The sequence below is a fragment of the Indicator indicator genome, chromosome Z, assembly GCF_027791375.1.
Source record: "Indicator indicator isolate 239-I01 chromosome Z, UM_Iind_1.1, whole genome shotgun sequence".
Classification (NCBI taxonomy): domain Eukaryota; kingdom Metazoa; phylum Chordata; class Aves; order Piciformes; family Indicatoridae; genus Indicator; species Indicator indicator.
The window spans coordinates 68,619,721-68,643,440 of NC_072053.1; the positions used below are offsets into that span (position 1 = coordinate 68,619,721).

The window sequence follows — 23,720 nt, forward strand, 5'->3', positions numbered from 1 at the left end:
TCCTTCAGTCTTTCCTCACAGAGGAGAGTCTCTAGCCCTTTGATAATCTTCTGACACAATGGACTTCTCATCTTCTTCAGCAGGACTATCATTGTGGAATTGTGGGGACAAGAACTTCAGGTGCAGCCTGACGAGTGCTGACTATAGTGGGATGATTTGCTGGCTTATTCACTGCAAATCGTTTCAGTCCAGTATATTTGGCTACTGCATTTATAATCCCAAGAATATGTGGCACATTTGAATTCACGCCAACCGGCGGTCACATCTGCATATGGGCATGTGCACATGCACATGTGCTAGGGGAGAGGATTCTCTGTGAAGGATATGTCCCTGACATGGTGTACACTGTCTGGGTGGGCTGTGTGTGTTGGGGTACTTTTGGTGTTTGGGCTTTGAGCAGCTCTCATCCCTGCAGCTCTGGGCTCAGCAGCTTTGCCTGCCATCAAGAGGCTCTTCAGCTGCAATCTCTGCAGCGGCTCTTGTTGCTTCCAGTAAAACAAGGCTGTCCCAGGGTCTTGTCCCTCCACCTGGCAAGACACATCTGCTCCTGGGCTTTTACAAAGCATTACTGCAAAGGGCACTTGCGTCTTTCTGTGAGGCACAGCACAAATTCTGTGTTGCAAGGTAAAGCAGGGCTTGGCTTCTCAGGCTTGCAAAGTAAGACTCCAAGATCTTAAACAAGTCAAAAGGCTCACTGTTTGGGCTGGTATTTATAGATTTCCCACAACAATGATAGCCAGTGGCAACGAAGATAAGAGACAGAAACATGATACTTCCACCTACAGAATCAGGTTTATATGGCCAGTTTATAGATGCACACAATTTTCAGTATGAGACAAATTTGTGCAAGGTGGATTTGTGAATCCTTTTTATATTTTAACAGCTCATTCTCTGGGAAGAAGCTTTTAGACTAGATGAAAGCTGTACACCTGTAACACAATGACACATTGACAGTGATAAAGCAGAGAGGCCTCAGGGCTAAAGCACCAGACCAAAACTTATATTCTAAAGGATTTGTCCCAGGAGCTTGTGAAGTGACTTCTCTGCATTTCCACCCCCTTGATGATGAAACAGTTCCAGTGATGCTCACTTTCTTCATAAACTGTTTTCTGCAGATGGAAGAGACTCTATAAAGAGGCAGATGACCTTGCTATGGAATGGGTCCTCAAGCTGCTCCCAAGGATGCTTTCATGTTACATGGTTTTTATTTCATAATCCAAAGAGTATCTGTTTATAAGCTGGGTTCTGTCTGGAAATGTATATTTTTTCCAGGACGGTGATTACGTTCTAAGATTTGTGGTTACTGAGAACAAGTGCAGTTCCCCTGGTTGTCAGTGTATGGAGACCATAGGAAGAAGGACCAGCCACAGTGCAGAGGGTGTTGCTGAACCATTCAGCCTCATATCATCTTATTCATCTGCTGATCACTTCTTGTATTAAACCATTACTTATTACTCTGTTTCTTGGAACTCAGGGAATTTGTAAGTGCTATCACTTTCAGTTCTGAGTAAATAGGAAACACTGAAATATGAGTAACTGATGTGGCCTTGGGCACATTGGGAATAAAGAACCCTACACTAGTGCATCCCTTCTAAAAAGACAATTTCATCTGCTTGGCTACATGCTGGAGAGAAAAAAAAATCCATAGAACCAAACCAGGACCACTAGAAACCAAACCAGATTTGCTTTGCAGCTTGACCAGCTCCTTTAAGCTGTGTGTAGTTACAGCTGGAGGAACTGATTGCTTATGGTGACAGAGAGTCTGTGGAATTGAAACCACAGTGTCTGTGCCTCAGCTACTGCCTTAAATATTTGAGAGTCCCAATTTTTTACTAGAATCCAATGCACAGGTTGAAGACGTCTTGTGAAATGCCCCTTTGACCATATATATATAAGGCCAAAAAGGGTGAAAGTCTTCACAAGATTGTGCAATGCATTCGGAAACATCACACCTCAAAGACAATCAGCTTGAGCTAACTGTATCTTCTCCATCAGGGAGTGGGAAGGACCACTGCTCCCTGGAGGATGGTGAGCTGAAGTACAGGATAAAGGCCTTCAGCAGCCAAAGTCACAGCTCATATTGTGAGGTGATATAGCATGATGAGGCAGATCTGAGTTGATACCAGGATGCTAGCCTAATGGTGAGAGTTAGGACCAAGTGCACAGCTGACAAGCAGATGCCATAGTGATGGCAGAGGCCAAAAGCCCCTGACTTGGAGTCTGGAACACCACATACTTCTCCAAGCAGAGGCAAGTGTGTGGTTGAGCCACAGCAGGAGGAACCAAAGGCTCGGGGCTGAGTTTCAGTCAGTACCTGGAGATAGGAGTGTGGAATAGAGGCACCAGAAAAAGCTAGCCAGGTCCATTAAGACCTTTCCATACCTTTAAGTCCTTGAGGAAGCAGGTTCACAAACCTGTTATTTAACACCAGAAGCCTGTGTTCTTGCACTGGAGTACACCACCCCAGTCCCTCTGTGATGTGTCAGGGGCAGACCTTATAAGGAAGATCTTCGTGAAAGTTCACTAAAGCCAGCAGAGGACATGGTCATTGATGAGCATCTGGATGATTTTAAAAGCAAAGCTGTGGACTTCTGTTTCTCTGGTGGTTTTCGGTTGGTTGAGTTTATTTTTTCATGTTTGGTTTTGTTGTTGGCTTTTGGGGTTTGGATTTTTTGGTTGTGGTTTGTTTTTTGGGTTGTTTTTGGTTGTTTGGTTGGTTGGTGTTTTTTGTTTTTGTTTTTGGGTTTGTTTTTTTTTTGTGACAGTGAAGGCTGTGAAAGGACAGTTAATGGCTACAAAGGCCTCTCAGTTAATTGGATAAGGTACTCCCTCTACAGGTTCTTCTTCCCTCAAGTACATATGTAGCTGCTGCAGCTCCAGTTTCATCAGGTGCTGCGTGCTGTGCAACCAGCTGGAGCCTATGTCATCTATATATTTGACCTATGTACTAAATTAACCTTCCCAGGAAAAGGTTTCCACTACAGGTATGTCATCAGAAGATAAAATAGTTCAAGTAACGCTTAACACCTCTGGGTCACTAGATCAAGACAAGCTCACTCCAGGTCAGGTGTAAGAGACCTATACAACAAGGTTTTGGCAAGGTATGCTAGTCAGATGATGAACAAACAGCTCTGGGGACTGATCTGCTTCTTGAGGTCAAGTTTGTAAAAGCACCATGTCAAAGCAGGGGAAGAAAGACTGCACTGCTGTTCTTTTGATGGTATTTGTTCTCCAGGTAGATGTAACATTTTATCCCCATGCTTAAAAAAGTTTTACTTTTCAGATATACTAATTTCTGTGTCAACTTGCATTTGCTCAAGATTCTTCATGTATTCCCCTCAAATATGAACATTTTCCTGCCCTTTTGATACAACTTTTGATATTCAAACCCAGTATTCTTGTGCAAGTGACAATCTGATCTTGCATGCAGTGAAGCCAATGGCTTCTTCATCTCTTGAACCTTGCCAGACTACTTTATAATACTCACCTATTTACACCATCTAAAGATACTTTTTGTCCGACAAAATTACTCAAACAACCATTTTAAAAATGTGAATTATTTCTAGTTAATGCAATTCACCGTGAGCAAAAGTGTGTAGCTGTGGAAACTTTAAAATGGTGTTAATGAGATCACTGGCATTTTTAATCTCTCCTTTAAGTATGTGCCAAGGCATTTAAAGCTAAGCATTGGGGTTTATTCCTAACCGGTTTGGCCATTCAGAAAATGTTACATTCCAGAAAACAAATAATATTTAGTGATCATAGTAAGTAATCTGAATTTATAAAGCATAGTAGGGAGAATTATGGTTTAAAAATATATGATAAATACCATCTACAGTTGTGCAAGATGAATGTGGATCAAGTGAAACACGTATGTTAGCACACAGGAAAGGACAACTGTGAAGATTGTAAGATCTCGAACACTGGAGTGTGGCTAAGCGGCTGGCCTAGAAGCTGAAGCCTCTTCTTTTAACTGAGATTCAAGGACAGTATTAAAGAATGAAAACACTAACGCACACTCATACTCATTATTATTCTCTGTAGAATAAGGATAACTGCATTTTTTCCCGTTTTGGTTACGGTGTGGTGGTGTTCTCCCTGCAATCAGAAGTACCAGACTGGGAGTCTCACTGCCATCGCGCTATTCTAGGGGAAGTTGCAATGCGGGAGAACTTGGAACTCTATGTGGCCCGAGTTCTGTTTGCCTCAGCTCAGGGCAGGCAGGCGGAGGGGCGGGCAGGAGGCAGGCAGGAAGCGGCCAGGCAGGAGCCTGGCAGGGGGTCAGGCAGGAGGGCAGCGAGCACGGGGCGCCCAGGGAGGCGGCAGGCGGGGCGGGACCCGGCGTGGGGGGCGCCGCCGCACCCCCACCAATGGGAGCCCGCGGCAGGGAGGCGGAGGGGGGCGGAGTTGGGCGCGGCCGCCATTGCCGCGTGTTCCCCCCGCGGTGTGACTGTAGGAGATGCTGGGGACTCGTTGTGCTGCTGCCGCCTTGCTGCCTCTGCGATCTGGATTCCCGGCAGCCGCCATGTCTACTCTGTTGATCAGCCAACCGCGTTACGCCTGGCTACGGGAGCTGGGCCTGCAGGAGGAAAACCCGGGCGTGTACAACGGGCGCTGGGGCGGTAGCGGCCAGGTGCGTGCGGCGGCACGGCCTGTAGGGGTGGGAGCGGGTCCGCGGGAGCCAGGCCTTGCTGGGGTCAGTGTGGCGTTGCCGCGTCGCAGCCTGGGCTCGGCGGGGCCCGGGGGTTTGCGCCCTACCCGCTGCTGATCTCCCGTCCTTCTGCTCTAGGTGGTGACGACGTACTGCCCTGCCAACAACGAGCCCATCGCCAGCGTCCGGCAGGTAAGCACCTCTCAGCCTGGCCAGGCGCAGGGAGCGGGCAGCGCCTGCTGAATCGGGGGGAGCTCTCGACGCCTCCGTGGCCGAAGTGAGGGGCGTTTGGGCGCAGTTTTGGGACCTGCACCTCTTCTCACCCAGCTTACCAAGAACATGAACCCGCTGGGGTGGGTGACGGTAGGGGTTTAGGGGGTGTTGAATCCAGCGGTGGTTGGTGCAGCTCATCATAACTCAAGCCATCTGCTGCAAATAAACTTACGGCTTTTCTGTGAAGAAAACCCGGGCAGTCACGGGTTGCTTTTTTTTTTAGCTCACCAGCCCCCGCTCTTGCATGTATGATTGAGAAAAGCAAGAGCCTCTCCTTCCCGTTGTTGTTTCTAGTGGGCGATGCAGAATAAGAGTGGATTGTGGCTGTTCAGTGAAGCTGAGCGGCCTGGAGGAGGTATGGCGGAGAGCAAGTGTGGCGTTCGTGTGGTAAATTTACGGAAGTTTTTAGTGTGAGAGTCGTGCTATTGTGCTAACCTACTCTTTTTGTATATTAGGATTCGATTAGTGCTTGATGTCTTCTGAGACTGATGTAGTAGGACAGTCCTCCCAGCTTTCGTTTAATATTGTTAAAGAGTAATAGTATCTAGGAAAAAGATACATGAATAGATGGTGAATGCTTTCCTTACAGCCATTCTTTGTGGAGCATCCCTTGTCATCTGAAGGAAAATTTCTGCGCACTCTTTCTCCCCTCCCGCCCACCATTTAGGCAACATTTATGTTTTTCCTTGACAGTTACTTTAATCAACTCAATATGCCACGTTGGAACCAAAACTATGGCCGGAGATAAACTTCCTGTGAAAATGGTATTCTGTAGTGCAGTATGAAATGTCTTGAGTTGGATGCAGAAGCTTTTCTATGGTGTTTGTTTTGGGGTTTTGGTTTTCCTAACTTTTTTTCTCTGACATGCTTCTTCACTTAGGCTAGTTTGGAGGATTATGAAGACACCATAAAGAAGGCTAAAGAGGCATGGAAGATCTGGGCTGATGTGAGTTAACGGATTTTTCTTTTATTAAGTTGCCCTGTCAGCTGTAAAAGCATGTTCATACTGTGTATGTTACATTTAAGTAAAAATCCACAATGTGAACCTTAAGAAACATAACCAGACAACTTGTGCACATTGCCAGTGAGGTACAAAGATAAGAATACTGATTTATGGGAAATATTTGTTTTGAAGAATCTGGTAAATTTACCCAAGTGTGTGCCTGTGAGCTATTACTTCTGCTGAAGTTCAGAAAGAAACCTTGTAGCAGGAAAATGATCTTTGTGGGTGTGCCTAACTTCGTGTTGCCACATGATTTTTCCATGGAGAACTCCATGGAGGGTGAACTCCAGAGTATTTGTGTTTCTAGCTTGTGATGGTAATCTTTGTTCTCACTGGGTGAAGAAGACTGCTGACTTTGAGTGTGCTTTTTTTTGTTTACCAGCTGTCCTGGTGTTTCACAAAACAGCTGTGTTAGTCCAAAACTTTCATGTTATGTTGCTGTGTCAGACGATGGCTAAGCTATTTTTCCTTAGCAAACTGTAGTTCTCAGTGCACTTGTACAAGCTATGTCCAGCCAGCATCCATTTTCTTGCTGACCATGCCAGGCTTGGTTTCTGTAGCTACTGGCCATTTCTTTTAAACAAGCTGAAACCTGAAATGTGTAAGGTTTTGCATATTCTGTTTTTATATTTTAGTTTGCTTTACCTGGAGAGAACAAAATTTAGGATAAACACAACAGCTTCATCAGTATATAATTAATATCATATAACATTAATTAATGTTCTTTTGTTACAATCAGTGAATGTAATGTTGGTGAGTGCGTGGCAGCTCCTAATCTGTTTCGAATCAGTCTAAAAGCAATCTAACAGATAACAATGAATCAACAGATCAAATGCTTTAAAGCCCCGTCTCAAAGCTGTTTGTTTCTAGTTTGTGAATTTTATTGTTTGTAATGAGCCTACCTGAAAGATCTTGCCTTTAAAGAGATGATTGCATGCTTTATGTATTCTTCACTCCTCTCTTTCCAGGAAACTTCTATTGATCAGTAGTTTCTAATCCTGTAAATTGTCTTGCATACATGTGGTTTGTCTAGCATACTGATACCACGTTATAAATAACAAAAAATATTCATGAAAAAATTAAATCTGTTTGAGGCTTCTGTGTGTCTCATCATCTGCTAACAGAATAAATGTCAGCAGCCCTTGTCATACTGTAAAAAAAAAGAAAAAAAAAAAGTAAGTACGCTTCAAATGCTCAAAAACTATTAGGTGCTTTTATAAAAAATTCTTGTTTCTCAAGGTGCGGCTGATTGTTTGGGGCATTGTGGGTAGTGTGGTTGAACAGAAGTAGTAGAACTAATAATCTGAATGTTTCTAGTGATAGTGGAATTGAACTTTTAAACAGACACAAATGTGTGCAGTGTTATCAGTCTCTGTAAGGCAGGAATCAGTTTCTTGTAAGCAGTGCACATGAGAAGAATTAACAAGTAATAATGTCTTGGGCAGATAGGGGGAAAAGCACAGTAATTCCTTACTGCAGGGGTAAAAGACTAGCAGTGTATATCTGGAAGAAGTCATAGATGTTCAATCTCAAATAGATCCTTCTGTTTTCTTCTGTTTTGACTAGATCCCTGCACCTAAGCGTGGAGAAATAGTGCGACAGATTGGTGATGCCCTGAGACAAAAAATAAAAGTTCTAGGAAGCTTGGTAAGGTGTTTCAAAAAGCAGCTTAATTCTGAAGAGGGAGAGGTGTGTCCAGAATTTTTAACCTAATCACTCCCCAATACTAACCTTAATAATTGTTACAATGCTGTTAGTTCTGTTATGTTGTCTAAAGACATTTTAATTATAAAAAGGGAAAGAAAAAAATAAAAGATGTAAGATTTCATTCTGAAAATGATAATATGTTAATAGGAAGAGAAAGTGTAATCCATTCTGACCCTGTATTCCAGCCAGGAGAAGTTTTGTAACTGTTCCTCTGCTGTTTTTTTCTTGCTTGTCAGATAGGGCACTGCCGGGTACTAAAAGTGTCCTGAGAAAGGCCTTCCTCTAACACAGGGCTTTTAATCTTAAGCTCTTTCTGGTTATCTGCTCATCTGCTTGATTTTTCAAACTGACACATGGAGGTATAAGGCTTCAGAAGGTGAGATGTTAATAAGATCTTGTAGTGCTGTGCAGGACATAAAGGCTGAAGGACTGCACCTTTAAAATACTTGCCAGTTTCTAGGGCAGAAAAAGAAACAAGTAGGAAACTTGCCACTTTCTGTTTAAAGAGTTTATCTGTATGTGGTGCTATTCAGAAACAGCTGTCAGTGAATAACTCCATGGGTAGTCAAGCTCATATTGTTAAGCTACAAAACCTTGTTCTGTGGTTTCCCTGAATGTTGTCTCCTTGGCAGAGTTTCAGGGATGAAATTAGAGTGCTAACATACTTTTGTATTCAAAAGTGATACAGCTTCCCTAGTGAGTATGGACAGCAGAAGTTTGCTGTGTGTTCTTTGGACAAAACTTGTTGCTTATCACCCGAGCATTTTTCTAGTTTTCCCAAACAGATGATAAATCTATTCAGCTCCACCAGGATACAAGGTGAAAGCTGTACAGTAGGTATCCTTGTTCTACGACTTTTCTTGTCTTTAGGGTTTGTAAAAGGGAATGATATGGCAACTCACCTTTTCATGTGCTGTTGGAAACTTCCAGCGTTGGATCACAATGCCCTTGTCAAGTATCCAGACGTATCCGCTACACTTACGGACTCACTACTATGTTTCTTAGTAAATATGTCTGATATGCCTTTGGTTTTGGTCACACATAGAGGCTACTACTTCTGTCTGGAGACCACTGTGGGCATCATAGAAATACCTTTAGTCACCTTTATTTTAACTTCTGCATGGGGATTAAAATGTTGTGGAAGTCTTTGGAGCCTAATTTCTCACTTAACAGCTTTTTCAAAGTATCAGTCTATACTGGTAGGTGATACCTGTGTGAAAGCCACACCTAGGTATCAGACCATGACTTGTAAAATTAAGTGGGAGTAAATTGAGTGACTTTTCAGTTCTGAAGTTAGAGACTTCTCTCACTTTTGGAGGAAAAATGTCTTAATGCCATCTTACTAATAATCTATATTTCTGCTATGTGCATCTAACACATTTTCAACATTCAAGGTTACTGAAATAATAAATGTGTACATATTTTCAGCAGTGTCTGAAAACCAAATCTCTTAAACTCACTTTGAAATGAAAACAAGTAGTTTGCTTATGAAAAATGTAAATGACCATTTCTTTTGTTTCAGAGCAATCCACTTTTTCCAATTTTTTTCATATCTGGTCCACAATGTATGCACACATCCTGATAGAAATTCAGTGTTTCATTGATCTAAAACTATGAACCTCCTTACTATTGGATAATCCTTTCAGTAGACTGGTTTCAATTTTTTTCAGTTAATTTCCTCTTCTAATTTCCTCCTAGTGTATGGGAATGTGGCTCCTGTCTATCTGTCTGTTGTTCTTTCTTTAATCTGTGAATAACTCAGGAAGAGTGGAATCTTATGTAATGAAAAAAAAACATGTATTGAGTCTTACTTGATGTACAGATATACTTGGCACTTGTGGGAGACACTTGTGTGTATTGGGGATGCAAGGAAATTGTTTACAAAACACTTCTGTCTTCTTTTTTTTTTTTTTTTTTCCCTTTCCTTTCAGGTCTCATTGGAAATGGGAAAGATTTTTGTTGAGGGTGTTGGGGAAGTGCAAGAGTATGTTGATGTCTGTGATTATGCTGTTGGTTTGTCCCGAATGATTGGTGGACCTATTTTGCCTTCAGAAAGTAAGTATGCCTGTATGTATATTGTTTGTTTGCCCTTTTTTTGTACAAATGATATGTGTGGATAAATGTGGCAAAACTGCTGTGCTATGAATTACGAGGGAGTATGTTGTCTGGGAATAGATGTGCTGATAGGCAGTAGCACCACCTAATGAATTATGCCTGTGGCTTATAGGGAGAGAAGCAAAAAGTTTTTCTCTCTGCTGTTTGAAGCATTAGGTTCTCTCTGATTTCTTTGTTAAGGAAGGTGCTAGGGGAAAGTATGTAAAAAGTTCAGCAGCATACCTAGAAATGAGAAATTATTCTGTCAGTTAATTAGCAGTCACCATTCTCTTAACTGTATAGTTAAAATAGAAAAACTGCATGTCATCATTTTGTTAACCACAACCTAGCTAACCTTGTTGGAGCAAACTGCAGAGCGCGTACCATACATACAGTGTCCGTAAGTTAATGCTCTGATGGAGAAAGGGGTGACGTTAGGCCCTTGCTCACATGGTTTTCTTTTTTAAAAAGTACTAAATGGATGCAAATGGTGTTGCACTGTAACTTTGCTTTCAGGACCTGGGCATGCCCTTATAGAGCAGTGGAATCCTGTTGGGTTGGTAGGAATCATCACAGCCTTTAACTTCCCTGTAGCAGTTTATGGGTGGAACAGTGCAATTGCAATGATCTGTGGAAACACTTGCCTCTGGTAAGTTAATGGCTCTCCAATGTGCTAACACTGTTTTTAAATCAGACCTGTTATCCTGGGCATGAAATTGTTCTCCAATATCTGGTGTTTTTGTATGTTTGGTTCTATCACATGTAGGCCTAATTTCTATTTATTTTTAGGTTAACTTGTAGTCAAAGAGCTTTGCTTTATTTTTGGACATTTTTTGATAACTTCTTCTATGAGGTGTTGAGGTTCAGACCTGTCCAAATGGCCTGTTTTTAATAAAGAACCCGGGTAGGGGTCTTGCAGCAGTGGTAGACAGTAGTTTCAGATTTGGTGTAGCTAAACTTAAGACTCCTTTACTTCCTGTCCTCCTGCTCCACTTCCTGTTCTCCTGCTTCACTTTCATTATCCTGCTGCAGTCTGGTGTGTTGCATAGCTCTTGCTCATAGGGATTTCAGTAGTAGCTCTGAATGCTTAGCTGTGTAAAGAAACACTTGAATTTCTGTATTAGCATGCACCAGAAGACCAGTCTAACCAAAGTGTGCTGTAATTCAGATACCATAAAAATTGTATATTTGAATTATTTCTTATTCTCAAAGTACTGAAAAGAAAATAATCTCATTCTTAATTACTTTATTTTTAGGAAGGGTGCTCCTACAACATCCCTTATTAGTGTTGCTGTTACAAAGTGAGTTCTGGTTTCTTTGGTTTCTATTTTGCTTTTTAAGCAACTTACTTTCTGTTTGAGGTAGTGCTTAGTGGCCAGAAGAATCACTTCCCCCTTGTTGCCTAAAATGTAACCATGTATATAGGACATTATTTATACTGGTGACTTTTTTTTTTTTTCCTGGGGCCAGGGCTGCGCACAGGGCTGAAGCACAGCTAGCTATGTTGTTTGCTTCCTTGTAGAAAATTAATTTCTCACAAAATTCAGCTTCCTTAAATCATACACTCTCAGCCCCACATCAGCATCCAGTTTCTTGGCAAATTCTTCCATCTGCCTGTTGTAATAAAATATAAATATATTTAATATTTCAGGTGGTGGTATCTTCAGACACCACCATAACTTATTTACAAAGTATATTTATAGGTACTGATAATTGGTTGTGGGTAATATATTCTACATACAAGGATTATGACGGCAGTTTAAACGATTTAAGCAAAAATGTGAGAATTTCCAATACAGGGGTTCAGATTGGAAATTCAGGTGCTGCAATTTGCAGTTTCACACCAGAGGAACTCTATAGCAAATTAGCCAGGTTACTCACGGCTTTGTTGCTTTCATCTGGTATCTTCCCAGCTCTGTAATTATAACCCAAGAAGGGCAGTGCTCGTTTGAGATTTGCACAGGCAAACAAAGCAAAGACAGTGTCCACCATGTGGGGTGCTGTACTGAGGACAGGCTTCTGGTTGATAGCTTTGCTCTGTAGCTGAGGGATGTGTCCTGGGTGTGTAGCTGGCAGGACAGCTGATGTGTCTGGCCACCTGGCTGCTCTTTGGGGGTGCCATCAGTGCTCTTGCTGTGGCAGCTTCTGGGCATTTTCAGGGAAGCTTGTCCCCTTACAGCTCTTGGCTTATCCACGTTGTGATTTGCTAAGACAAGCTTTTCAGCTGCAACTTAGGCATCATTCAGCTCTTGTTGCTTCTTGGTAAGAACAGGGCAAATTGCTCACCATCTTGGCTGCTTTAAACACTGTCTGAAGACAATTAATGTCCATTGGTGACAGGGAAAACTGATAGGTTAACCTACAGAATGGGGCAAGTCTGAACGTGGCAAAGGGCACACACAGTTCACAGGTGTGTTACAAGGTCAGTCACACATGCTACACATTTACCTGGACCACCTGGAACCCAGGAAATGTCAGGTTTGCAAATTCGCAGGTGTTTAGCCCGTTGTCTGGGTTAGGGCATGTTTTGGGGCTTGTCCCTTCAGGACACCTGTGTAGATCTATATCCTGAAGAAGTCTTCACACAATGCTTTATTATCCAAACATAATAAAACTTTAGTGCACATTTCCAGGTTTCAAAATTCTTTTCTGGATAAAAAGGAGACATCTTCCAAAGAATACGATGCCCTGGTGTTACATATTCTAGATTTATTATTACTTTGCTTATTTCATTAGCTTTTTTAATACTTCAGTTGTGTGCTCAACCTAAAAAGGCTTCTTTAAAATAACTAATTGGCAAGCTTTGTGGTATTACTATTAATTTCCAAAGACAATGGCCTGAAACTGATGAGTATTTTATATAGATCTACAAAGTTACATAAATATCTCTTTCCAACGATGAGTGTAGGGCCAAATTTTTTACACGCTGATGTAATACTTGCCTATGCCACTTGTATGGACACATAATGACTATATTTTACACTCTTACTTCTATGTGAGCTGTGATAGTAACACCAAAGTCCTTGTTGAGATAAGTATATTATGTATTGTACAAGCTGCATGTCATTTAACTGCAAGACTGATGCTTTTTGAAGTCTGTAGCTTCTTCATGTGCATGGTCAGACAGGTCTAATAGTTCATTCCCATATATGTACACCTGTCAGAAATATTTCTAATTTTTACATCTTTGATTCTAGAATAATTGCCAAAGTTTTAGAGGATAACAGATTGCCTGGAGCAATCTGTTCACTGGTTTGTGGTGGAGCAGACATTGGGTAAGTAACATTTCTTGTGCTTTGGAGATGTTTAGAGGGCAAAGCATGTGCTTTGAGGTACTTCTTGTAAAGTTATTCTGATCTCCAGGATTTCCCAGTACATTCACATACCTGTTGTCATCGTTTTTACCAGCTGGTCTGAAACTCTGGACCTGCTATAAACACAATACATGTTTCTAATAACTGTTGAGAGATCAGCTGCTAACAAATAGCTTCCTGTTTATTTAATTAAGAGGCATGACTAAGTTTATATTTCACTTCTGCATGTGCTTACACCCAAAGAATATTAGTAGCTAATACTGAATTCCACTCACAGAGTTTTAATTTAAGAGTTTCCAATTTCTAGCCCACTGGCCTTTTGGACCACTTACGGAGGAGAGTACTTCCTCATTTTCATTGCTACTTTTTCAGCTGTAGGAGCTTCCCTGTCTGGACCGATATCCTCAGATTTGTCTTCCTGTCTCCCCTCCATGGGAGGGATAGCGCTCTCTGCCTCAGAGGCTGGTGTAGCTGGTTCTGGGTCCCTCTGAAACAACTCAGAGCATAAGTCGTCAAATTCTTCTCTTGAGACTTTGGTCTTCTAGTCAGTGTCATCTAGTAGCCACTCAGTCTGTGCCATGTAGTCAGGACAGTCTTCAGGTGATTGGCCTCCTTCAGCAGCTTGGCCATGGCCTGGAGGTTCTTTTGGATGTCCTTCGCAGGGTGCTGCTTGTAAAAGAGCTTTGCCAAGTAGTTGCACAGGTGAAGCTCCATCTCCAACGCCCCCAGCTTGCAGTCAAACCAATGCCCTGGATCTGCAATTGAGGTTGGGTCCCCGGGTCTTTAGTTTTCACTGTCTGATGCTTGTACAAGACTCTGCACTTGCTCACAGATGGACACTTGTGCTTGGAAGCTGTGCAAATAAAATTGTTTTATCTTATTATTATAATGTGGAAATTCCTCATATAAATGTATATTCAAATGTATGTTTTGAGTGTTTCAAGAGAAGACAAAATAGGTGGTATTAAAAAGTCATAGCCATGTATTTTCTTAGTGAACATAACAATTGGAGCTGATCTCAGTTGGATGAAAAGAGCCTCATTCCTCTTTTCTGACTAAGAAGCAGCTTTTCTACCATCTGCTTCATTACTTACCTGGTGCCTTTTGAGGTAGTATCTCTGACCTTAAAAGATCTCCTTGGTTGAATTTGGTTTCTGTGGAATGTGCAAGCAACTTTACCAGCTGTCTGCTCAATATAATGTTGTGTCTCTTGTGCAGGACAGCAATGGCGAAAGATGAGAGAATGGACCTGTTGTCTTTCACTGGCAGCACAAAAGTGGGAAAGCAAGTAGCGCTTATGGTTCAGGAAAGATTTGGTGAGTGTGTGGGTCTCCTCTACTTATTTCCATGTCTGGAAAAGGCAGAGGTGCCCCACAGGCAACAGCCTGTTTCACTTACCTCTTGTGTTACCATTTTTGTTTGTTTTATTAACTTGGTGCAAATACAATGCTGAAACTGCTCAGAGCTAGATCTGCATTTCTGCTAGGTTTTCCGTGGTCATGCAGTTGGTTTGGGGAGGGTGTCCATGAATACAATTGTACAGAATCAAAATAAACAGCAGAGTCTATGGTCTTTTGGGAATGCGTTCATGGAGAAATGCTCTCTTGCCTTTTACTCCTTACAAGTACAGGAGAAAAGTTAGGATTTTAAGGTGCTTGTTTTGTTGCAAATATTTAAAAGTTCAGACACGTGAGCCCATGCACAGCTGCTCGATTCTAACTTTTTAAACAGAAAATCTTGTGAACAGGATTTTGTCATTGTATATGTTTGAAGCTCATGGGAGTGTAGATAAATAAAATATCACAACATGCACCCAGAAGTAGGTAGTGATTGTTTCCCTCATATCTGAGATAAAACTGCTGACAGAGCAATAAGTAAGCCTAGTTAAATTTTATATGTGCATTTTGATCCCTGCAGTACCTCTTCCTCTTCTTTGACTGCATCATACTATTTATGCCACAACTCCTTCTGTTTTAATTTTTCCCTTGTCAATGCTATTTTTACCTACCTTTTTAAGCTTTTATCTGCCATAACTGTTCTCCAGGTATCTTTCATTAGATTCAGTATTCAGTGTAATTTTCTGCTTTGGCTGGAGTGGTTAGTTGACTGGGATGTCTAAAACTTCTTGACTATCCAGAAAACTATGTTTAATGAAATTTAGTTCTAGTTAGATGTGACCTCACTGAATGAGGCACAGTAAGTACCTCTGTGCATGACATAACTTGTTTTGTGTGTTTCTATTAGGTCGAAGTCTGCTGGAACTGGGAGGAAACAATGCCATTATTGGTAATACACACTGTAGAAATTTAGTCCAATAGATGAAACTTGGAAGTTAGTATACAAATGTTTGTAGCATTTTTTTTCCCACAGTCGAAGTTTGAAAAGTTTACATTAGAATGCTGTTTTCTTTTTTGTCTTCAGTATGGTGGAAGGTTATTTTAAGATAAAAAATGAAAGTTCATACTCTTGTATTTATTCACTGTTGAAGTGATGAAGGAATGAGAAGCAGTAAGCTCCAGTAAAGGAATATGGGCAGTGCTAAATAAATTTGCTTTTAGGTAGTTCTAATATCATGAACACGACATTTCCAGCATTTTAGACTATAACAAAGCATGAATCTATTTATTTCAGTAGCATGTTTTACAGGTTAAAGTAGTTTAGGGTATGATTGAATTTCCAGATAAACATAACATAAACACTGTGAAGCTGAGCGATGCCGCAGAAAGAAAATACAAGCTAGTTAAATACCTGGAGAGCTGTCCCATTGTGCTGTAGTCTTCTGTTTCACCTTTGTCAAGTTCTGAACAAACTTAATTGCTCTCTTGCAAATCGCATTTGAGCAGGTCTTTCTTTTTCCCTATACAGCTTTCCAGCCAGTAGCATAAACTTGCATTATACTTAGAAAATGGTTTCCTTTTTTGTATGAAAAATTCTGATTTTTCTGGAATTCACTTTGAGTGATGGCAGAAGCATTATCTGGTTGAACTGTGTCCCAGTTTTAATAATAGTAATTGGAGAATTCTGTGGGACTGGTTAAGCTGAGTGATATCTTAGGTTTATATATACTATCTTTGCTTTAAACACCTCAGTGACATCTATTCAGATGAGTTTGTTCAGCTCATTTATATTTCATATTACTATATGGCTGTATTTTAGCTCCTTTTTTCTCACATCATCTGTATACACGTAACCATTTTTCTATATGTTGCTAGACTTCTCAGTGAGAAAAATACAAAGTGAAGAAATGGCAAAAAATTGTTTGCAGTTTCTTGAATTAAAGCTAAAGTTATTTAGAGGCTTTATTGTAAAAGGCTCTTTTCAGTAGTTCAGACCTGCATTTATGTCCAATATGTTTGTCTAATTCCAGGTATAAAATGATTTTTGAAGTGTTTCTTTCTCTCTTAAGTATGCTACACTGGTATGACTATTCCTAATGCTTCTTGACCAGCCTGTCAGGTTTCTTTATGTTGTTTAATGTCTTAACTCTTGCAGACTACCTCTTTACTTTGTAACATGCTAATGTTTTAATTTTTGTTAAGTGTTTGAAGATGCTGATCTGAACCTTGTCATCCCATCTGCTCTATTTGCTGCTGTTGGAACAGCAGGTCAGAGGTGTACAACTGCTAGAAGGCTGGTGAGTACCTGTATATTGTCTGGTTTGGGTAGCTCTGAATTTTAACTTCCAAATTAGTGCAGAAAATGCCTAACAATTCCTAAGACTCTAGAGAGTAACAGATAGTCTTTCAGATATTTTTCTCTCAAAAGTCACTTTGACAGGAGAGTAAGATGGTATTTTGTCCTTCTGCTATAATTCTGTCTCTGAAGAGTTTCTGTTTTTAAATATGCCTGATGCTAAAACTCCAGAAAATAAAATTTGCTGTGCTTCCTGTGTCTTCTGTCCGTCAGAATTTTGCCTGCTATAAGTTTTGTCATGGGTTTTAGATTTCAGCAAAAAAGTGTGTGTGTTGCTCACTTTATTACTAATTTTTAACTATTTTTCAACAGGTGTAAAGGTGTCTGTATAGTCTTTTCAGAGCTGGGTTGATTGGGTAAATATTAGTCAAAATTGGTGTGGGTTAACTTTAGCTGTAGAGGAAGGGCAGTGATCCCTCAGGTTTTAGCAATAAAAATCACTTGAATATTCATCCTAAAACACTTAGCCAAAGAGTTTACAGAACACATTGATACCATCCGTCTGAGGTGGGATAAAATTAAAATGGATTTTTGTTTCCTTGCTTCCTTTAAATCTTTATGGTGAAGATTTTAAATATTCCTTTCATGCTGGTGCTGTTTTGAGGCCTTGCTCATTTGTTAATTTTTAACTTTGGGATTGACAAAGTGAAATCTCTTGACTTCACTCAGCTCTTCAAAGTCCAGTAGTACTTCAGGAATAGTTACATAGGCTGAGCTGTCTTACAACCTTCTTACCACATTTTGTTTAGTTCCTCCATGAAAGCATCCATGATGAGGTGGTGGCAAAGCTTGCTAAGGCCTATGCCCAGGTCCGCATTGGTGATCCATGGGATTGTAAGTAGCTCTTTCCATCTCACAGGTTTAGGAGACAAATTCCTGTTTGTTATTTTTTTTTCTTTATTTTCTTTTTTTTTTCCTGTTTTCTGTTTCCATTCCAAAAGGATTACAGATCAAAGATACCTATTTTTAACAGTTTACCAGGGAGTGGGGATAGCTGGTTTCATTTAGAATATGAACTCTGAATGGAAGATGAAGAGGCCAGATAATACTGCCCATCTTGGACAGATGAAATAATTGGTCCCAAAATGTAACGATAGGAATATTTGCAAAGGTACAGTTTTTCTAAAAGCATGTCTTTAAATCTTTTGTTTTCAGCTGACACTCTGTATGGGCCCCTTCATACCAAAGAAGCAGTGAAAATGTTCCTTGATGCAGTAGAACAAGCAAAGCAACAGGGTGGGTCTGTGGTCTGTGGTGGAAAGGCAAGTTACTTTTATTCTCTCTGCTACATTTAGTGCTCTAGTATGAAAAAAACAAAACAGTAATGTGATAACTTAAGCCAAGATTTTACCTCAGCTTGTTCTGTGAGCCATTAGAATATGCTGAATTAGTCAGCCTGAGAATGTGTGACTTGCAGTCCTGCCTTTAGGGTAGAATAGGAAGTTTGGAAGCTACCTTCTTTTGCTAGAAATGGCTAAGAGCTTTTGGAGTTTCCTTGAATGACTCTCTGATTGCAGGCAGTGAACATACAAACAAAAATTGCTCAACTGTCCTTGGATTCCCCACATCAGAGCAGGATTCATATGGGATGTTTAATTCTCATGGATTTAGCATTCTGCAAATTCTTGTCCTTCACTGGCACCTTCTTTAATCCTAATACCTTTAAAGCTTAATAATCAGCTTACAAGTAGGGGAAAGGAAGCATTTTCTGTCAGCTGCCAGACTGAGACAGTAGTTATGCTCCTATATTTTAAATACTTAGATGAGTGTGATGATTTTAAGACTCTCTTTTTGATTTTTCTTGAAAAAGTTCGAGCAGAGAAAGTGGAAGAATGTAAATAGATCACTACTGGGTGTGAGAAAACAAAACAATGATTATTCTAAACACTTCCATTGGAGAAAGAGAAATGTTTAAGACCCACTACTCAAAACAAGATACAGGACAGTGGGGCAGTTGAGCACTCTTACAGTCTGTCTTCTCTCAGTCTGCCTGCTTCTTCTTTTCTGGCTGAGGATAACACACATACTGACCTTGACAAGCTGAGTCTAACGAACCTCTCTCTGTTTCTTGGCTTTCTTCCCCTTTGCCTGCTCTGGGAGAGGGGGAAAGGGAAGCACAGACCTCTCTCTTTTGGGGGGCCCACAGGGGCTTGGTTCTGTCTTTCTGTTGATTGTACATATTTGTACATGTTGTGAATAGTGTATATTTGTACATATTCATTGCGTTTCATCATAGATTGTAGTTTTGCCTGTAAAATACAGCTCCATTTGCTTCCAGACTGAGCTAGCCTGGTTATTGTTGGTGTGGGAGGGGGATTTCAGCTCTCACACTGTTACAAGGAGTAAAACTTGTTATCTACTCAGATGATTTGACATCCTATTTCTGATTGCTAGGCACAAGTGTAGTAACCAGAACATGTGGGATTCCCTTCCTACATTAGTACTAAGCAGGATACTGATTTGAACTTACTCAGTTGTTTCTTCTTTTATGTCTTTCAAAGGTTATAAATCGCCCTGGAAACTATGTTGAACCAACCATTGTGACTGGCCTTCCTCATAATGCACCCATTGTCCACACTGAGACATTTGCCCCCATACTGTATGTGCTGAAATTTAAGGTAAAATACCAATGGGGAATTAATCAGGTGTGAAGTATGCTAACAGAGGATTTGGGAGAGAGATTTTAGATGTGAGCCAGGTTCATTTAACAGTTGCAGTGCTTCAAGAAGTGTCAATTGTTCTGCACTGTGGGATAGCCATTACAATAGCTTACTTCACTGTGTAGCTACATTTATGCTTTCTCTGTGAAAAGCACTGGAATTAAGATGAGAATCTGTACAGAGTAGATTTTTGTTGTCAATATCAACCTGCTCAAAAGCCGTTTGTGTTTTATGCAGTGGTGGAGGTATCCTGTGCCTGACTCTGTGCACATATATTTGCCAAGTGGCATTCAGTGTATTTGCAATATGACTGTGTTACACTGGGTATTTTCTCACAGTGCATCTTTGTAACTGCCTTGCTTTGAATGGTTATGGTTTAACCATTGACACCTGCTCCTATTAGGAAGAAGAGGAGGTTTTTGCCTGCAATAATGAAGTAAAACAAGGTCTTTCCAGCAGTATCTTTACCAAGGATTTGGGAAGGATTTTCCGCTGGCTTGGGTATAATTTAAATTATTTTTCTACCTTTGTGAAGCGTAAGATCAGAATCTGTCTTGGTTTTTGTAAAGCTATGCAGGATGCCACCTGAGCATTTTGCAGATCTTCTTTTAGGAGAGGAGACTTTCCTGATCCTGATGAGTAATTGTGTCTTGTGTTTGTAGGCCAAAGGGATCTGACTGTGGCATTGTGAATGTCAACATCCCAACTAGTGGGGCAGAGATTGGAGGTGCTTTTGGTATGCTACTTAAGCTGTTTTCTTCATTGTTTACTGAAATTCTCTAGCATCAGGTCTAGAGACTTGGTGTTCTTCCTCAGTTTTGGTTTTATTTTTTTCTGTTTTTATTCTTTTTTGAACACTGGGGGATACCTTTTTTCCCCAGCTTTTCCACAAGAAAATAGGTCTGCTCATCTTGTTTTACAAGGTTTAGTCAGTCCATTGAAATAACTAAACCTGATTGTGGTTAATTTTGCACTATACTGCTTTAGCAGAAAACATAAATTGACTAGAGGTAGTTGAATTTCATCTTTTAAAAATATTTGTATTTGTTTTTTAAATATTTCATATACAATTCCCTATAACCCAAGTAAATGTAACTTATAAATATCTTCCAAATGTGATGGAGATGTGGCTGAAAACTATTTTAAACACTTTTAAAACAATCCTGAGTATTTTTGTTGTGTATGTTTGCACACACATATAAAAACTACAGCAGAAAGTATTTTTTGTGAGAAAGTCTTTAAATAAGTTGTTGCCTTTTCTTTTTTGTATATAATGAAGGAAGTGAGAGGAAGAGAAAGGAAATACTCACATTGCTATTTAAGCAGTACAAGAGCCAGCACATTCTGGTATTCCTGTGCTAAAAAAACAGAGTATCATTAAAACAAGGTCCTTGGGTGCCAGCATGATGAGACTTTCAACTCCAGACAGATATTTTTTTGGATCAAGCATGAGGAGAGAGCTAGCTATGTGAGTTGTATGTGGTATTGTTCAGTTTTAAAATAAGGGCAAAGGAATAGTTTTTTCCCAAATAATTTTTATAAAATATCTCAGCTTTTGTTTGAAAAAGTTTCAAATTTTCATTTATAACTTTCGTCCTATAGGCGGTGAAAAGCACACTGGTGGGGGAAGAGAATCTGGAAGTGATTCTTGGAAGCTTTATATGCGGCGGTCTACTTGGTAAGACAAACCTTTTTAATAAATGTAACTTACAGATAAACCTAAAATGTATAAAATCTTGACTATAGGGAGGTTATTTTAGCTTAATGTGAGACAGACACATATGAGCGTAATTACATTTTCATGCAATAATTTACATGATGATTTGAAGGGTCTAGATAAAGAACTTTCTTTGCTCACTGTCCCTCAAAGGGAAAAAAGACATCGATTTTTTTGTTTGTTTGTTTGTTTTTTGTTTTGTTTTGTTGCTTCCCCCCGCTCTTGCCTAATTTTAGGCTCAGCTAAAAATTGTGTTAGTGAAACTTGTCAGGAAATCTATGAAGTGGCAACCACAGTGAGGGTACCTTTATTGCCAGTGGTGGGTGATTTAGATAGGTGTTGAGTATCTATCCACAGATCTCCTAACAGCCTGTAGTGGTTGACCTTTCCCACTCTGCTGGCCTCCCTAACCTTACCTGTGCTAACTTTGGTTTCCATGCAAAGACTTACGAACATGCTTGCTTTTTCTGCCTGGACGTTATCCTAGTAAGAGATTCAGCAGAGCTGATATTGCACTTTCTCTTTGATTTGTCAAGAAAGAAATAATGGTGACTGTTGTCTTTCCCTGTATGTACTTTCTATATTGAAAATTGAACTGAAGTCAGTTCATAAACTGACATAAGCAAACTGCTTACAGGAGTGTCTTGTATATGTGTGACAGAAATCAGAAGCCTTGTACAGCCTTCTCGGCTTTGTACAGACTGTATCACATGTTGTAGTGATCAAATAGAGTCTTTAAATACTTGTTTCTCTTCCAGTACAATCAACTACAGCAAGGATTTGCCATTGGCTCAAGGAATCAAGTTTCAGTAACAGCGTTCTGAATGGGGATACTGTGAACTCTCGTAGCATTTCAAAACCAAGCACCTTCTAAGCCTCATGGAGAAGAAAATTAATTTTCTGAAACTTATCTGCAGCAAAGATACCGATTTTGTAAAAGAAAATCAGCTACTCTAAAACTGCTTCACTTTCAGTGCATGAAATTACTGCTTCAGTCTTCAGATGAGGTGTGGTCTTTGGGAAGAAGGAAGGGTTGACTGAAACTAACAAACTGGAATTCAGGTGGCCTGGATAATCTGTTGCCTTATCACCACTTATAAACACTGTATCTTCTACCTCCCCACCATTAGCTGATATTTCCAGCTTGCATGTCTTTGCTTCAAATAACATGCTGAGTTTCTGACAGACAACTGGTGCTGGTGGGATGGGGTGGGCAGTACAGGGCTCTTTTTCAAAGTGCAAATAAAGGTACATTTTGAGAGATACTTTGGGCTTCTGGTTGGAATTTTTTTGTTCATTTTTCTGCAGCAGGAATACTCAGCTGATTGCTTCTTTTCACACACTAAGCTGCTAGCTGGGAGAGGCTGAAAGGACTGCTTTAGTCTTCCTGCCTCTCCTTCAGAGGAGGAACCTTCTTTTAAAGATAAAAGGAGTCACAGCCAAATCAGATTGTCACAGCCTGTGTGACACCCTACAACCAAACCAGCCTAAGAACTGGATGTGCAGCCACGAGGGAGCACTCTTACAGAGGGAATTTGCCAGGGTGATGCTAGGCTGGTTTTAGCTTTCCACAGAGGTTCTTAATAGACCATGTCTGGAGGAGATTTCTTTTCATTGTTATGCACCAAATTTCCACAATACCTGAATGTTGTATAGCTTTCAATTTTGGGCTCAGATTCGAGGACTCTGATTTGGCTTTTGATGTATTTTGACACTAAGATGCCACCCAACCTGTGTTCAAGGTGAACCATACCACAATGCTGGCTGGTCTTTCACTTCTAAGACTCATTTTTAAGGTACATAGTGTTTTGAATCTTAATTTGTATTATAGAAGGCATTTTGTATGTCACCTTCTATAGAACAGTTAGCAGGTGAAGTTTTTTTCATCCTGAACTTCAATCTTTTTTTCTTACTGTCTCTTTAACAGCCAGGTGAACTCTCACTTATAGTTCTGTGTGCTTGGACATCTAACTAGGAAATACTTCATAAATAAATGTTGTGGATTTGCATACAGAAAGAACTGAAACTTCCTAAGTAGACAGAAATCATTAGCAGAGCACAAAGAAACAACTGAATTTCCAAACTCAACAATTCTGAAAAATACCACAAGTTATGGAAGCTGTATTCTTTTAACATTGTTAGGTAGCATTGAATGTTAACTATGAAACTCAACAATGAAAAAAGGTTCAAAAACTTACCACTTTCATCTTCTTGCTGCTAATCATTAGTTTCTGGATAACCTTCTTATGTCACATCTATTCTAGAAAATAAAGGTATTTTTACACTTGACAGAATAATTTCTCAAGTCCAGTGGTTTAATTTACCGACATAGGGTTAATTTTGTCATCTGACTTTAGGTGAGTGAACTCAAGCCATGGAATGGAACAAAACCAGCATGTTTCCGTGATCTTCAAACAATGAGTATGAATGGAAAAAATGTAGAAATGTAATCAAGAGGGTGACTGTAGCAAAGTTGCTAACACTTTTTAGAAGGTTAATATGTAACACCTTCAGCACAAATTTTTGAGTAGATTACAGAGAAATCAGCTTGAAATACTTTTGTAACTATCTCTGTATTCTGTGTCTAAACACATTATATTCACTTTAT

The 23,720-nt window shown here is 40.1% G+C and overlaps 1 protein-coding gene across 2 annotated transcripts; it reads left to right on the forward strand.

Annotated features, from left to right (window-relative positions):
* Positions 1 to 4,510: 4,510 nt before the first annotated feature.
* ALDH7A1 (aldehyde dehydrogenase 7 family member A1) lies at positions 4,511 to 22,345 on the forward strand. Of its 2 annotated transcripts, XM_054397352.1 has the most exons (18): positions 4,511 to 4,633; positions 4,790 to 4,843; positions 5,805 to 5,870; positions 7,494 to 7,574; positions 9,566 to 9,689; positions 10,245 to 10,377; positions 10,985 to 11,029; positions 12,926 to 13,003; positions 14,261 to 14,358; positions 15,287 to 15,328; positions 16,582 to 16,676; positions 17,485 to 17,569; positions 17,891 to 17,997; positions 19,237 to 19,353; positions 19,799 to 19,896; positions 20,058 to 20,131; positions 20,998 to 21,073; positions 21,871 to 22,345. In XM_054397352.1, the coding sequence occupies exons 1-18, from the start codon at positions 4,526 to 4,528 to the stop codon at positions 21,923 to 21,925; spliced, it is 1,536 nt and encodes a 511-aa protein (XP_054253327.1). In that variant the 5' UTR covers positions 4,511 to 4,525; the 3' UTR covers positions 21,926 to 22,345. The 2 variants fall into 2 exon arrangements, with proteins under 2 accessions (XP_054253327.1, XP_054253328.1); XM_054397353.1 differs by lacking the exons at positions 17,485 to 17,569; positions 17,891 to 17,997 and having other exon boundaries at positions 4,520 to 4,633.
* The last annotated feature ends 1,375 nt before the right edge of the window (positions 22,346 to 23,720 follow it).